We start from the raw sequence: 15,586 nt of genomic DNA on the forward strand, positions 1-15,586 counted from the left end.
TGAATATTATGTGTTCTATGTATACATTTTTCATTGATCAAAGTGAATTGTGATACAAAACTTGGAAATTTGTCTCTAGCAAATAACGACACACATAGTTCACATTACAAGAAGTGGGATACTCACCTGATTCCATCAGGCATTCGAATATTTCTCCCTTTCACTCCATCTACTTCTTCTACCAAAGCAAAGTCACTTTCATAACTTTTTGCTGTGAACAGTTTCTTTATGAAAGTTGTCAGTAATCTTTGATCAAAATCATTATCAATACGTCCACCATAAATACTTTGTGAGAACAATGTACGCAAAGCATCCCAAGGTACCTTGTCTGGAGGCAAGTTACTACGACCCTATAAAATGAAATATTGTAGTTTAATATACAAGACCATATCCAAATTTCACAATTATGTTTTTTCTACTGCTCTTCCTTTCAGTCACTGTTTTTTTTTTGGTAAAGCTGTAGAAGCACACTGCTACACAGCTGACTTGAAAGAGTCACTGACAACTACATTAATAATGTTTTGTTTAATAACTCACCTTGGCAACAGTATCAATCCAAACGTCTAATGTGTCACAAGCACATCTCAAATCAGATTCATTAAATTCATACTTTTTAGACCATCCTAGGGGAACATAGCGTAATCGCTCTTGTATAATAGCATGGAACCAAGCCAATAAGAAATACAAACGAGCACGTTCATTAGGAGCCTAAAGAGAATGATAGATTCATTAATTTAGATAAATACATGAAATAGTGTCTGATAAACTACTGGTAATGTTGATTTAGAGAAAACTGGCATACAGCGTATAGCGTCTGATAAACTATATTAACCTACCTTGCACATTCTAGCTGCTGGAACAGCTGAAAAAGTTCTCAATAAATTTGCTTTAACTCCTGGTGGTGGTTCAAACACAAAGATTCTTCCAGCTCGTAATAAATTAACAGGTACCTGTAAGAATGAATTATTCCAATTATTCACTGACACATGTCATCCTTTTAAGAAAACATGTAAATCTGCTTATATTTATAGTACAGTGCCTTTAATGTGCTTTTCTCTTGAAGGGACATACTGCTAAATAAATTTGATTAGGTTGTGTAATTATCTTTAATTTGTGACAATTGTAAATCACTTAAATAAAAGTACACACTATTTTTACGACAACTGATATTCTATTATCAGTCAATATATGTTTATTACTTCATACATAAGTAGTATGGCATAGGATTTACCTTTGGATTAATTTCCATTGTGAGAAACAAACGGAAACCTGGATGAGTGCTTAATGTGTGCAGTTTTTTCTCCAATGTGACCAGCCATTGTGGAGCCAAGTGTACATTCTTTAACATAACCCATCTGCAAATAGAATACCAGAACCAAATGAACTAACTAACAAAATAAACTAAAAGTAATATGTAAAATACCACTCATGAGAACAAAGCTGATTTAGGATTTATTTTCTCAATGCAATCTTATTCTTTTCAGAAGTTGCTTTTTGTTACTCTATGAAGAAACATCTCACCTTCCAGACTTGGATGCTGAGTTAATGCATTTATCAGCCAAGCTGAAACCTTCCGCAGAACCTGAAAAGAGCAACGATTAACTTACAATCATTTCACACAACCCCAATATGCAGAGAACAGGAATTATCAGTTGTTATACAAATCAAGCTAATCATTATGCACAAATCTTGTGTAATATAAGATTAATATGCAAGCCTTAAAATATCAAGACATATTACTTTGATCGAGCACAATTCTGAAAATTAAATGTAAGCTGTAGTTCTAATGATGAATCTAAATTTATTTGGCTATTTGTCATATTGATGAAGTTATTAATGTTTATCACCTGATAATTTGTTTAGACATTCTTGTAAACTACCTCAACCATAGACGGCTCTACCTCAACCATAGATAGCTCAAAGCAAGTCATAACCCTTGTAAACTGCCTCAACCATGGACAGCTTTACCTCAACCATAGATAGCTCTAACCTCAACCATAGACAGCACAAAGCAAGTCATAACCCTTGTAAACTACCTCAACCATAGACAGCTCAAAGCAAGGTATACTTACCAATGGCAATAGACGTGATCTGTTTGCCTTGTTCCGCAGCAAGATCATCCAAACGTCCACTTGCATCATAACCAATAACAGAACACATTAAGACTGGTGTACTAGGCTTGACTTCATTCTCTACGATATTTGCCAGGTCTAACTCAGATTCAGCAGCCAGCATGAATTGTTCACCCATAATAGAGGAGACAAAAATATGGGTTGCTGCTAGAAGACGATCTGGTCTGAATGCTTGAATAACCAACAACCGATGCAGAGCTTTACCAACACCAGCTGTAAAGGGATCATACATGTGTACGTTAGATTACAGTAGTCATTCCAAATATTCAAGATGATCAATCATGACAGCAATATTTGGTTCATTGAAATGACTATAACAATACTAAAACAAACTGATAGGAGTATATCTTGCTCTTGGATCAATGAAAAAGTGAGCTGCTAGTGGGTTTAATCTAATATCTTATGTACATGTCAATGAATAGTTTGAATTTGATTGATCCAGGCATGTGTGAGATATGGCTGGAAAAGTACAGACATACACATGCAACCATGAGCAGAGTCAATCCTAGAGTCGCAGTTTGTCTGAATCGGAACTAAAAAGTACTGAAACAATGCAATAATAAATATTTTGCACAGAAAATACGGGCTCAAATTTTGATTGGAACAATTCTGAAGAAAAATAATGAAGCCATCATAATTACATACAAAAAAAAATCATGTTCCTAAAATAATACTACATTTAATGTATTAATCTTTATGTCTTTTATTGAATAATATAACAGGAATTTTATTAAAGCTCCTAAACAAGCAGCCTGTCAGCTGATATAGCTCAGCTGTTTTACCGTACTCGACCGCATTAGCGCCCATGCCCGGGCAAGCGCCCACCTCCAACTTTGGAGCAATTTTTATATTTGGGGTCACATTCGGCAAAGCGCCCACCCCTTCAAAATGCAACTAATTTAAAACTTGGTCTTGCGTAACAAATCTAGGTAATCGTTTTTTGTATGATACAGCGTGGATATCGACCGTTGTGAACATCAGGAACATGTTGTGAATGCATAGAACACGGAAACCGTGCATAAACTACGCTTCGACAATGACCTGTTAATACAAGTAAAATGCGGTAAATACTTCATGCCATATACAGTTTACCTCTCAAAAATGGCTAGTTACTAGTTTTTTGGAAAAACTATGTCGTTTATTCGCTGAAATCAATTCCAACAGATCATACTTCGACATCGATAATTCACTTCCGCATTCCGCAGTCTTCGGGAATTTCCGAAGAATTGCATCAGTACAACACAGCATTGTGATTGGTTAATAACCAACTTGACCCATTAGGTCAAAGGACGCCACTGCAGGTGAAATCTGCAAATGCATCATGGCGGAAAGTGATTTTCATCTAGAGTTTGCGTACGACCCAACACCTTCGTCAGTGGAGATAATATGACAATTTTGACTGTGTTCCAATTTCGTAAATTCTGGTGGTACGTAATTAATATTGTAATAAAATGTGCATATTTTTTGTGATCATTTCTGTTTCTTCATTGTGAAAATCAATGACGACTCAACTAATTTCGTAATTTGATTTCCCTCAAAGACGTAATCTGTCACTTGATGAATCAAATTTTTCATTTGCACTCTTTTTCGAGGAGGGTGCTCGGGTAAACGCCCACCCCTAAAAAATCGTGATTTTCTGAGTTGAGGCCCTTGGGCGCTAACTCGATCGAGTACGGTAGATGCATAGTGAGATAGGAATACCAAAACAATCAGTCTAGCCGTTTTCAAGATAACAAGAATATTCACTAAAATGAGAAAGTTATCAACGTTATAAACAAAATAATCTGATAGGGGAATATATTAAATCAATCTGGTAGTGATCCCTCCAAGATACCTGCATATAAAATATCAAAACTATCGGGCTGGTGATTTTAAAAAATATGTAATCAATTATTTTATATCCCCACACACAAGAGTTACAAACTATTTGTGTTAATGTACCCACAAGAAAAAGTTTTATGGCGACGTCAATCCTGGTCTGAGCATTTTCTAGTCACATACCTTAACCTTAGTAAAAATGGCATTCAATAAATTATTGATGACAAAGAATCAGCAATACCTAAATGAAGAATATGGTGATGAAATAAATTGAACTGAAATATCATCTCTTACTGAATGGCTTTGTTTCATTCCAGCAATGCGGCACATCATGTTCAGGTGATACCTCCTCTATCCAGTTGAAGAACTCCTGAAAATCATATATAAAAGATTTAGCTCCAAAACGACTAATAAATATAAAGATTTAGTTTTAGTTAGATTATCCCCAATTCATGCAGTCCTTGTTATTATAAAATGTTAATCTTAATCAATCTGACATGCTTTACACCACTAAATATATGATAATACTCTCATTTCAGATTACCCATGTTAAATGTAATTTTTTTTGTAAATGTTTATAAATGTTGATTTAAACTCAAATGAGGTTGGGAATGCTATATATAAAAGTAGATCAAAATCATATTCATCCATATCAGTGACATCAAAATGACAAGTTGCTATCAAATGGTTTTCAACTGCCATTTTGAGCTTGTTATTTTAAAATATTTATAAATTAACTAAATCACATCGAAGGGTATTTTGAAAAGAGTTGTACCACAAAAAATGAGATTTGTTTGACCCAAGAAGAAACAATGACATTGTAATGCTACTAAAGCAATCCTTCCAAGAAAGACAATAGCAGGCAATATTGATACATCATAGCAATGTGGTACAACTGTTGGGAAGGCTTTGCCTTCTTATCTCTGCAGCATTGCTTCAGCTTCACATAAATAAAGGGCAGCTTCACTACAACGTGGCAATGCCTTCATTTCCACACAGCATTGCATCAGCTTCAAATAAGCTTCACTACAACGTGGCAATGCCTTCATTTCCACACAGCATTGCATCAGCTTCAAATAAGCTTCACTAAGCATGTCCTGTTTGTAGCTGTTATAATTATATGCAAGCAGTATGACCCTTTGACGTATATTTGGCTGAAATGCACTATTTTATTTTCCGCAGAACTTTGACTTGATGTAGACCACTGTTCCCTTTAATTTTTTTGAATCTTGAAAATACTGTGAAAATTTGCCCATTTTCCCCTTGAAATGTTTTTTCTGCATATAAAATGCATGGAAAGTTTCTCAAAAGAAAACAATTGAATCTGAGAAAATTGAGCGAAAATAAGGCTCAGAGGGAACACTGATGTAGACTTAATGCGTGACGAAATATTTGATTTTTAGCAATATGACTTGAATGTAAATTAAAGTAATTTATATAATTATATGATTCCTTTGCTTGCACTTTCTATTAACGCTGTATCATGTATTTTTATGAAGTCAGAAAAATATTTATACATTATGTATCTGTAATATTTTTCTAGGACTCGTGTCTACTATTTATGTCTTTACAGATGTATATTCATACATGTAAATATGTAATTGAGTTCAAATAATAACCAAAGGCTGCAATCGTGACACTTATGTTTTACCAGACAGACATTGTCTTTTCTTTCTGGCTTCAATGTGCCACAATAATATGTTTAAATCATAACAGAAATCAGTACAATTATCCGAATTGCATAATAATAGGTCACAGTTCAAGTTGTGTTCTCAAATCTCATTTGTAGCAATATATCAAACAACGTTCAGAATCAACTTTATCTAGTTTTCTAGAAATACAGAGAGAATAAAATACTTTAAACTGAACCATTAAAATACTATTTTGATCAAACTTTAACACTGAAGCGAAGCGAAGCGAAGCAAACTCAAATAATGTTGATGCCACATTGCAGCGAAACAAGAATTTTGTTTATGCAAACCTGAAGCCAAAGCCTATGTGACAGAGTTTCTGTATTATGTTAAAAGTTAATTTGACAAAAACTACACCTCCCACCATTGAATTGATAGAGAATTGAAGAGAATTGATAATACCACAAGAAAAGGCTGTCTATAGTGTAATGTCAGGAATACATGGGAGAGGGGTACAACAATAGTATAGCATATATAGTATATGTAAGTGAGTTGCATCTATTTTGAAATTACCTGAAACCTGTTTTAACTACTTTCTATTTAAAGGAAAGTTAATATATAGGTGTGAAAAGTGAGAAAAGTAATAAATGACTGATACATTAGATGGTTCATGCAGACAGTGTATTGACACTAACCCGGTGGGTTACAAGACCAAAAGTCAGGTCAGGCTAATACATGGGTGATCACAAAACAAAAGTGAAAAAAATATTAAAATAGAATATAATGGTTAGTAATAAATATAGCAACAAGTTATGATGGCAAGCAAAATAAAATATGATTGGAAACTTGATTATAAAAGATTTGATTTGATTAATAAATTATAATGAAAGTAATGAGAAAAAAGAAATAATTTTTGTTTGAAAATGGAATGAAATGACAGTTAAAATATGTTTGTATTATTATTGACTTACATTATCAGATGCCACAAAGTTAGGTAATCCTTTGAAGGCTGGTAATTTAGTTAATCTCATCATTGCAAGCACTTTGTCATTGGTTAAGCCTTTGTACTTGGGAATGCTTCTATCGTGCAATTGTTTCTCACTACCACGCAGTAGATGTTGAAATTCTACTTCATAGTCTGGTTCACTGGTAACAGAAAGGGGAGAAGAACTGGTGCCAAATACGGCCACAGAAGAAAGGAGAGTAAGTTAAAATACATTAAAACACAATGTGAATTCTTACCATATTGCATACACATTACCCATGCATGCATTACTTTGACCTGCTAACACCATATCTATGTACAAAGCCGACAGTAACCTACGTGTACAACACCAGTGCATATACAGAAAATAAAAATAAAAACAGTGGAAACAGAAAGTGATAATTTATCTAGTCAGCCATATTCATAACTGCCAAAAAGTCTGATATCATGGTATTTGTGACAATGGCCTATAGGGCTGACATCATGGTGTTTGTGACAATGGCCTATAGGGCTGATATCATGGTGTTTGTGACAATGGCCTATAGGGCTGATATCATGGTATTTGTGACAATGGCCTATAGGGCTGATATCATGGTGTTTGTGACAATGGCCTATAGGGCTGATATCATGGTGTTTGTGACAATGGCCTATAGAGCTGATATCATGGTGTTTGTGACAATGGCCTATAGAGCTGATATCATGGTGTTTGTGACAATGGCCTATAGGGCTGACATCATGGTGTTTGTGACAATGGCCTATAGGGCTGATATCATGGTGTTTGTGACAATGGCCTATAGGGCTGATATCATGGTATTTGTGACAATGGCCTATAGGGCTGATATCATGGTGTTTGTGACAATGGCCTATAGGGCTAATATCATGGTGTTTGTGACAATGGCCTATAGAGCTGATATCATGGTGTTTGTGACAATGGCCTATAGGGCTGATATCATGGTGTTTGTGACAATGGCCTATAGGGCTGATATCATGGTGTTTGTGACAATGGCCTATAGGGCTGATATCATGGTGTTTGTGACAATGGCCTATAGGGCTGATATCATGGTGTTTGTGACAATGGCCTATAGGGCTGACATCATGGTGTTTGTGACAATGGCCTATAGGGCTGATATCATGGTATTTGTGACAATGGCCTATAGGGCTGATATCATGGTGTTTGTGACAATGGCCTATAGGGCTGATATCATGGTGTTTGTGACAATGGCCTATAGAGCTGATATCATGGTATTTGTGACAATGGCCTATAGGGCTGATATCATGGTGTTTGTGACAATGGCCTATAGGGCTGATATCATGGTGTTTGTGACAATGGCCTATAGAGCTGATATCATGGTGTTTGTGACAATGGCCTATAGGGCTGACATCATGGTGTTTGTGACAATGGCCTATAGGGCTGATATCATGGTGTTTGTGACAATGGCCTATAGGGCTGATATCATGGTATTTGTGACAATGGCCTATAGGGCTGATATCATGGTGTTTGTGACAATGGCCTATAGGGCTAATATCATGGTGTTTGTGACAATGGCCTATAGAGCTGATATCATGGTGTTTGTGACAATGGCCTATAGGGCTGATATCATGGTGTTTGTGACAATGGCCTATAGGGCTGATATCATGGTGTTTGTGACAATGGCCTATAGGGCTGATATCATGGTGTTTGTGACAATGGCCTATAGGGCTGATATCATGGTGTTTGTGACAATGGCCTATAGGGCTGATATCATGGTGTTTGTGACAATGGCCTATAGGGCTGACATCATGGTGTTTGTGACAATGGCCTATAGGGCTGATATCATGGTGTTTGTGACAATGGCCTATAGGGCTGATATCATGGTGTTTGTGACAATGGCCTATAGGGCTGATATCATGGTGTTTGTGACAATGGCCTATAGGGCTGATATCATGGTGTTTGTGCCAATGGCCTATAGGGCTAATATTATGGTGTTTGTGACAATGGCCTATAGGGCTGATATCATGGTGTTTGTAACAATGGCCTATAGGGCTGATATCATGGTGTTTGTGACAATGGCCTATAAGGCTGATATCATGGTGTTTGTAACAATGGCCTATAGGGCTGATATCATGGTGTTTGTGACAATGGCCTATAGAGCTGATATCATGGTGTTTGTGACAATGGCCTATAGGGCTGATATCATGGCATTTGTGACAATGGCCTATAGGGCTGATATCATGGCATTTGTGACAATGGCCTATAGGGCTGATATCATGGCATTTGTGACAATGGCCTATAGGGCTGATATCATGGCATTTGTGACAATGGCTTGTAGAGCTGATATCATGGTGTTTGTGACAATGGCCTATAGGGCTGATATCATGGTGTTTGTGACAATGGCCTATAGGGCTGATATCATGGCATTTGTGACAATGGCCTATAGGGCTGATATCATGGCATTTGTGACAATGGCCTATAGGGCTGATATCATGGCATTTGTGACAATGGCTTGTAGAGCTGATATCATGGTGTTTGTGACAATGGCCTATAGGGCTGATATCATGGCATTTGTGACAATGGCTTGTAGAGCTGATATCATGGTGTTTGTGACAATGGCCTATAGGGCTGATATCATGGTGTTTGTGACAATGGCCTATAGGGCTGATATCATGGTGTTTGTGACAATGGCCTATAGAGCTGATATGGTGTTTGTAACAATGGCCTATAGGGCTGATATCATGGTGTTTGTGACAATGGCCTATAGGGCTGATATCATGGTGTTTGTGACAATGGCCTATAGAGCTGATATCATGGTGTTTGTGACAATGGCCTATAGAGCTGATATCATGGTGTTTGTGACAATGGCCTATAGGGCTGATATCATGGCATTTGTGACAATGGCCTATAGGGCTGGTATCATGGCATTTGTGACAATGGCCTATAGGGCTGATATCATGGCATTTGTGACAATGGCTTGTAGAGCTGATATCATGGTGTTTGTGACAATGGCCTATAGGGCTGATATCATGGCATTTGTGACAATGGCCTATAGGGCTGATATCATGGCATTTGTGACAATGGCTTGTAGAGCTGATATCATGGTGTTTGTGACAATGGCCTATAGGGCTGATATGGTGTTTGTGACAATGGCCTATAGGGCTGATATCATGGCATTTGTGACAATGGCCTATAGGGCTGATATCATGGCATTTGTGACAATGGCTTGTAGAGCTGATATCATGGTGTTTGTGACAATGGCCTATAGGGCTGATATCATGGTGTTTGTGACAATGGCCTATAGGGCTGATATCATGGTGTTTGTGACAATGGCCTATAGAGCTGATATCATGGTGTTTGTGACAATGGCCTATAGGGCTGACATCATGGTGTTTGTGACAATGGCCTATAGGGCTGATATCATGGTGTTTGTGACAATGGCCTATAGGGCTGATATCATGGTGTTTGTGACAATGGCCTATAGAGCTGATATCATGGTGTTTGTGACAATGGCCTATAGGGCTGATATCATGGTGTTTGTGACAATGGCCTATAGGGCTGATATCATGGTGTTTGTGACAATGGCCTATAGGGCTGATATCATGGTGTTTGTGACAATGGCCTATAGAGCTGATATCATGGTGTTTGTGACAATGGCCTATAGGGCTGATATCATGGTGTTTGTGACAATGGCCTATAGGGCTGACATCATGGTGTTTGTGACAATGGCCTATAGGGCTGATATCATGGTGTTTGTGACAATGGCCTATAGGGCTGATATCATGGTATTTGTGACAATGGCCTATAGGGCTGATATCATGGTGTTTGTGACAATGGCCTATAGAGCTGATATCATGGTGTTTGTGACAATGGCCTATAGAGCTGATATCATGGTGTTTGTGACAATGGCCTATAGAGCTGATATCATGGTGTTTGTGACAATGGCCTATAGGGCTGATATCATGGTGTTTGTGACAATGGCCTATAGAGCTGATATCATGGTGTTTGTGACAATGGCCTATAGAGCTGATATCATGGTGTTTGTGACAATGGCCTATAGGGCTGATATCATGGTGTTTGTGACAATGGCCTATAGAGCTGATATCATGGTGTTTGTGACAATGGCCTATAGAGCTGATATCATGGTGTTTGTGACAATGGCCTATAGGGCTGACATCATGGTGTTTGTGACAATGGCCTATAGGGCTGATATCATGGTGTTTGTGACAATGGCCTATAGGGCTGATATCATGGTATTTGTGACAATGGCCTATAGGGCTGATATCATGGAGTTTGTGACAATGGCCTATAGGGCTAATATCATGGTGTTTGTGACAATGGCCTATAGAGCTGATATCATGGTGTTTGTGACAATGGCCTATAGGGCTGATATCATGGTGTTTGTGACAATGGCCTATAGGGCTGATATCATGGTGTTTGTGACAATGGCCTATAGGGCTGATATCATGGTGTTTGTGACAATGGCCTATAGGGCTGATATCATGGTGTTTGTGACAATGGCCTATAGGGCTGACATCATGGTGTTTGTGACAATGGCCTATAGGGCTGATATCATGGTATTTGTGACAATGGCCTATAGGGCTGATATCATGGTGTTTGTGACAATGGCCTATAGAGCTGATATCATGGTGTTTGTGACAATGGCCTATAGAGCTGATATCATGGTGTTTGTGACAATGGCCTATAGGGCTGACATCATGGTGTTTGTGACAATGGCCTATAGGGCTGATATCATGGTGTTTGTGACAATGGCCTATAGGGCTGATATCATGGTATTTGTGACAATGGCCTATAGGGCTGATATCATGGTGTTTGTGACAATGGCCTATAGGGCTAATATCATGGTGTTTGTGACAATGGCCTATAGAGCTGATATCATGGTGTTTGTGACAATGGCCTATAGGGCTGATATCATGGTGTTTGTGACAATGGCCTATAGGGCTGATATCATGGTGTTTGTGACAATGGCCTATAGGGCTGATATCATGGTGTTTGTGACAATGGCCTATAGGGCTGATATCATGGTGTTTGTGACAATGGCCTATAGGGCTGATATCATGGTGTTTGTGACAATGGCCTATAGGGCTGATATCATGGTGTTTGTGACAATGGCCTATAGGGCTGATATCATGGTGTTTGTGCCAATGGCCTATAGGGCTAATATTATGGTGTTTGTGACAATGGCCTATAGGGCTGATATCATGGTGTTTGTAACAATGGCCTATAGGGCTGATATCATGGTGTTTGTGACAATGGCCTATAAGGCTGATATCATGGTGTTTGTAACAATGGCCTATAGGGCTGATATCATGGTGTTTGTGACAATGGCCTATAGAGCTGATATCATGGTGTTTGTGACAATGGCCTATAGGGCTGATATCATGGCATTTGTGACAATGGCCTATAGGGCTGATATCATGGCATTTGTGACAATGGCCTATAGGGCTGATATCATGGCATTTGTGACAATGGCCTATAGGGCTGATATCATGGCATTTGTGACAATGGCCTATAGGGCTGATATCATGGCATTTGTGACAATGGCTTGTAGAGCTGATATCATGGTGTTTGTGACAATGGCCTATAGGGCTGATATCATGGTGTTTGTGACAATGGCCTATAGGGCTGATATCATGGTGTTTGTGACAATGGCCTATAGGGCTAATATTATGGTGTTTGTGACAATGGCCTATAGGGCTGATATCATGGCATTTGTGACAATGGCCTATAGGGCTGATATCATGGCATTTGTGACAATGGCCTATAGGGCTGATATTATGGCATTTGTGACAATGGCTTGTAGAGCTGATATCATGGTGTTTGTGACAATGGCCTATAGGGCTGATATCATGGTGTTTGTGACAATGGCCTATAGGGCTGATATCATGGTGTTTGTGACAATGGCCTATAGAGCTGATATGGTGTTTGTAACAATGGCCTATAGGGCTGATATCATGGTGTTTGTGACAATGGCCTATAGGGCTGATATCATGGTGTTTGTGACAATGGCCTATAGAGCTGATATCATGGTGTTTGTGACAATGGCCTATAGGGCTGATATCATGGCATTTGTGACAATGGCCTATAGGGCTGGTATCATGGCATTTGTGACAATGGCCTATAGGGCTGATATCATGGCATTTGTGACAATGGCTTGTAGAGCTGATATCATGGTGTTTGTGACAATGGCCTATAGGGCTGATATCATGGCATTTGTGACAATGGCCTATAGGGCTGATATCATGGCATTTGTGACAATGGCTTGTAGAGCTGATATCATGGTGTTTGTGACAATGGCCTATAGGGCTGATATCATGGTGTTTGTGACAATGGCCTATAGGGCTGATATCATGGCATTTGTGACAATGGCCTATAGGGCTGATATCATGGCATTTGTGACAATGGCTTGTAGAGCTGATATCATGGTGTTTGTGACAATGGCCTATAGGGCTGATATCATGGTGTTTGTGACAATGGCCTATAGGGCTGATATGGTGTTTGTGACAATGGCCTATAGAGCTGATATCATGGTGTTTGTGACAATGGCCTATAGGGCTGACATCATGGTGTTTGTGACAATGGCCTATAGGGCTGATATCATGGTGTTTGTGACAATGGCCTATAGGGCTGATATCATGGTGTTTGTGACAATGGCCTATAGAGCTGATATCATGGTGTTTGTGACAATGGCCTATAGGGCTGATATCATGGTGTTTGTGACAATGGCCTATAGGGCTGATATCATGGTGTTTGTGACAATGGCCTATAGGGCTGATATCATGGTGTTTGTGACAATGGCCTATAGAGCTGATATCATGGTGTTTGTGACAATGGCCTATAGGGCTGATATCATGGTGTTTGTGACAATGGCCTATAGGGCTGACATCATGGTGTTTGTGACAATGGCCTATAGGGCTGATATCATGGTGTTTGTGACAATGGCTTGTAGAGCTGATATCATGGTGTTTGTGACAATGGCCTATAGGGCTGACATCATGGTGTTTGTGACAATGGCCTATAGGGCTGATATCATGGTGTTTGTGACAATGGCCTATAGGGCTGATATCATGGTGTTTGTGACAATGGCCTATAGGGCTGATATCATGGTGTTTGTGACAATGGCCTATAGGGCTGATATCATGGTGTTTGTGACAATGGCCTATAGAGCTGATATCATGGTGTTTGTGACAATGGCCTATAGGGCTGATATCATGGTGTTTGTGACAATGGCCTATAGGGCTAATATCATGGTGTTTGTGACAATGGCCTATAGGGCTGATATCATGGTGTTTGTGACAATGGCCTATAGAGCTGATATCATGGTGTTTGTGACAATGGCCTATAGGGCTGACATCATGGTGTTTGTGACAATGGCCTATAGGGCTGATATCATGGTGTTTGTGACAATGGCTTGTAGAGCTGATATCATGGCGTTTGTGACAATGGCCTATAGGGCTGACATCATGGTGTTTGTGACAATGGCCTATAGGGCTGATATCATGGTGTTTGTGACAATGGCCTATAGGGCTGATATCATGGTGTTTGTGACAATGGCCTATAGGGCTGATATCATGGTGTTTGTGACAATGGCCTATAGAGCTGATATCATGGTGTTTGTGACAATGGCCTATAGGGCTGATATCATGGTGTTTGTGACAATGGCCTATAGGGCTGATATCATGGAGTTTGTGCCAATGGCCTATATCATGGTGTTTGTGACAATGGCCTATAGGGCTGATATCATGGTGTTTGTGACAATGGCCTATAGGGCTGATATCATGGTGTTTGTGACAATGGCCTATAGGGCTAATATTATGGTGTTTGTGACAATGGCCTATAGGGCTGATATCATGGCGTTTGTGACAATGGCCTATAGGGCTGATATCATGGCATTTGCGACAATGGCCTATAGGGGTGACATCGTGGTGTTTGTGACAATGGCCTATAGGGGTGACATCGTGATGTTTGTGACAATGGCCCATAGGAATGATATCATGATGTATGTGACAATGGTCCAAACACGTGAAAATATGAGCGACGCGGTCAGTCTCAGCAATTTTGCATGGCTCTGGAAAACATCTCAGGCCTCTGAACTCCAGTGAAAAACACACGCCTTCAAGGCAAAAACTCTGAACCCTGCACACAGTCACGGCAAAAATAGCATTTCGGATGTGGGTTCTATGCTGGTAAATTCTGATTATAACCACTGCACAGTCGGAGGAGACAAAACCGACGGCGAGCCTCTGGTGCTGTCATTACATCTATCCATTTCTACATACATTGGTAAAGCATAAAAAGAACACGACATACATGAGGAAAGCGAAATACAGTTGGAAAAGGTGACGTAACAAAAGCCAACAACGTTGTTAAGTTGTGTCGCTGGGTTTTATCTTCTTTGTTGTGAAAAATTATACACACAAAAGGGGAAATCGACACGAGGTAAAAAATAAGAAAAACTTATCCTACCAGCAACAGTGCCGGCTACCGCTGGCCGCAGTAGCAACACAAGCCAGAAACCCAGACAAGAAAAGGCAGGCTATCCAGGCAGAGCCGCTAGACTTCATCCCCGTCGATACGGGAAAAACAAGCCATGCATGGCACAGTCCCAGTTAGTTATCAAATTTAAGATATATAGTTTTGTTTATAGTAATATAGCTGGAATATAACCATGTCAGGAATATGATTATGATGATTGTTTAACATTAAAATGAATGACATTTGTATCTGATCGTCAAACAAGTACTTGTCCATATTGGGAGATACTGCTCTAGAACACCCACTATAGACTCAGGTCAGTCAAAATGACTATTTCGAACTGTAGGCATTAATCAGCGATTCTGCCAATGACGGAGAGATAAAATCTAGGTCAGGGGAAGCCCCATGACCCCAAGATTATTTTCCCTTATGTCACGAACCACGTGACCGAGGTAATATAGCGTCGCCCCCTCACCTTGACCTTCTCTCTTTTTTAGTCCCCGTTCGGACGCAGTCTGAAACACGCTAGCGAATTGGCTAACTGATTGGAGCT

General features: G+C 39.3%; 1 protein-coding gene across 4 annotated transcripts in view; it reads right to left on the bottom strand.

Annotated features, from left to right (window-relative positions):
• LOC100379078 (cytoplasmic dynein 1 heavy chain 1-like) overlaps nucleotides 1-15,586 on the bottom strand; it is a 127,227-nt gene that overhangs the window by 18,384 nt on the left and 93,257 nt on the right. The window contains exons 75-83 of one of the 4 annotated variants that reach the window (XM_085495730.1): nucleotides 6,553-6,727; nucleotides 6,277-6,309; nucleotides 4,245-4,320; nucleotides 2,073-2,345; nucleotides 1,522-1,582; nucleotides 1,232-1,355; nucleotides 837-950; nucleotides 538-708; nucleotides 127-350 (exon numbers count right to left, since the gene is read on the bottom strand). In XM_085495730.1, the coding sequence (XP_085351856.1) occupies nucleotides 127-350; nucleotides 538-708; nucleotides 837-950; nucleotides 1,232-1,355; nucleotides 1,522-1,582; nucleotides 2,073-2,345; nucleotides 4,245-4,320; nucleotides 6,277-6,309; nucleotides 6,553-6,727 (1,251 nt within the window). Of the gene's footprint in view, nucleotides 1-126; nucleotides 351-537; nucleotides 709-836; nucleotides 951-1,231; nucleotides 1,356-1,521; nucleotides 1,583-2,072; nucleotides 2,346-4,244; nucleotides 4,321-6,276; nucleotides 6,310-6,552; nucleotides 6,752-15,586 lie in introns of all 4 variants that reach the window. The other 3 variants (XM_085495722.1, XM_085495740.1, XM_085495735.1) reach the window with 3 other exon arrangements.

This window comes from Saccoglossus kowalevskii, chromosome 2 (assembly GCF_978046115.1).
Source record: "Saccoglossus kowalevskii chromosome 2, keSacKowa6.1, whole genome shotgun sequence".
Classification (NCBI taxonomy): domain Eukaryota; kingdom Metazoa; phylum Hemichordata; class Enteropneusta; family Harrimaniidae; genus Saccoglossus; species Saccoglossus kowalevskii.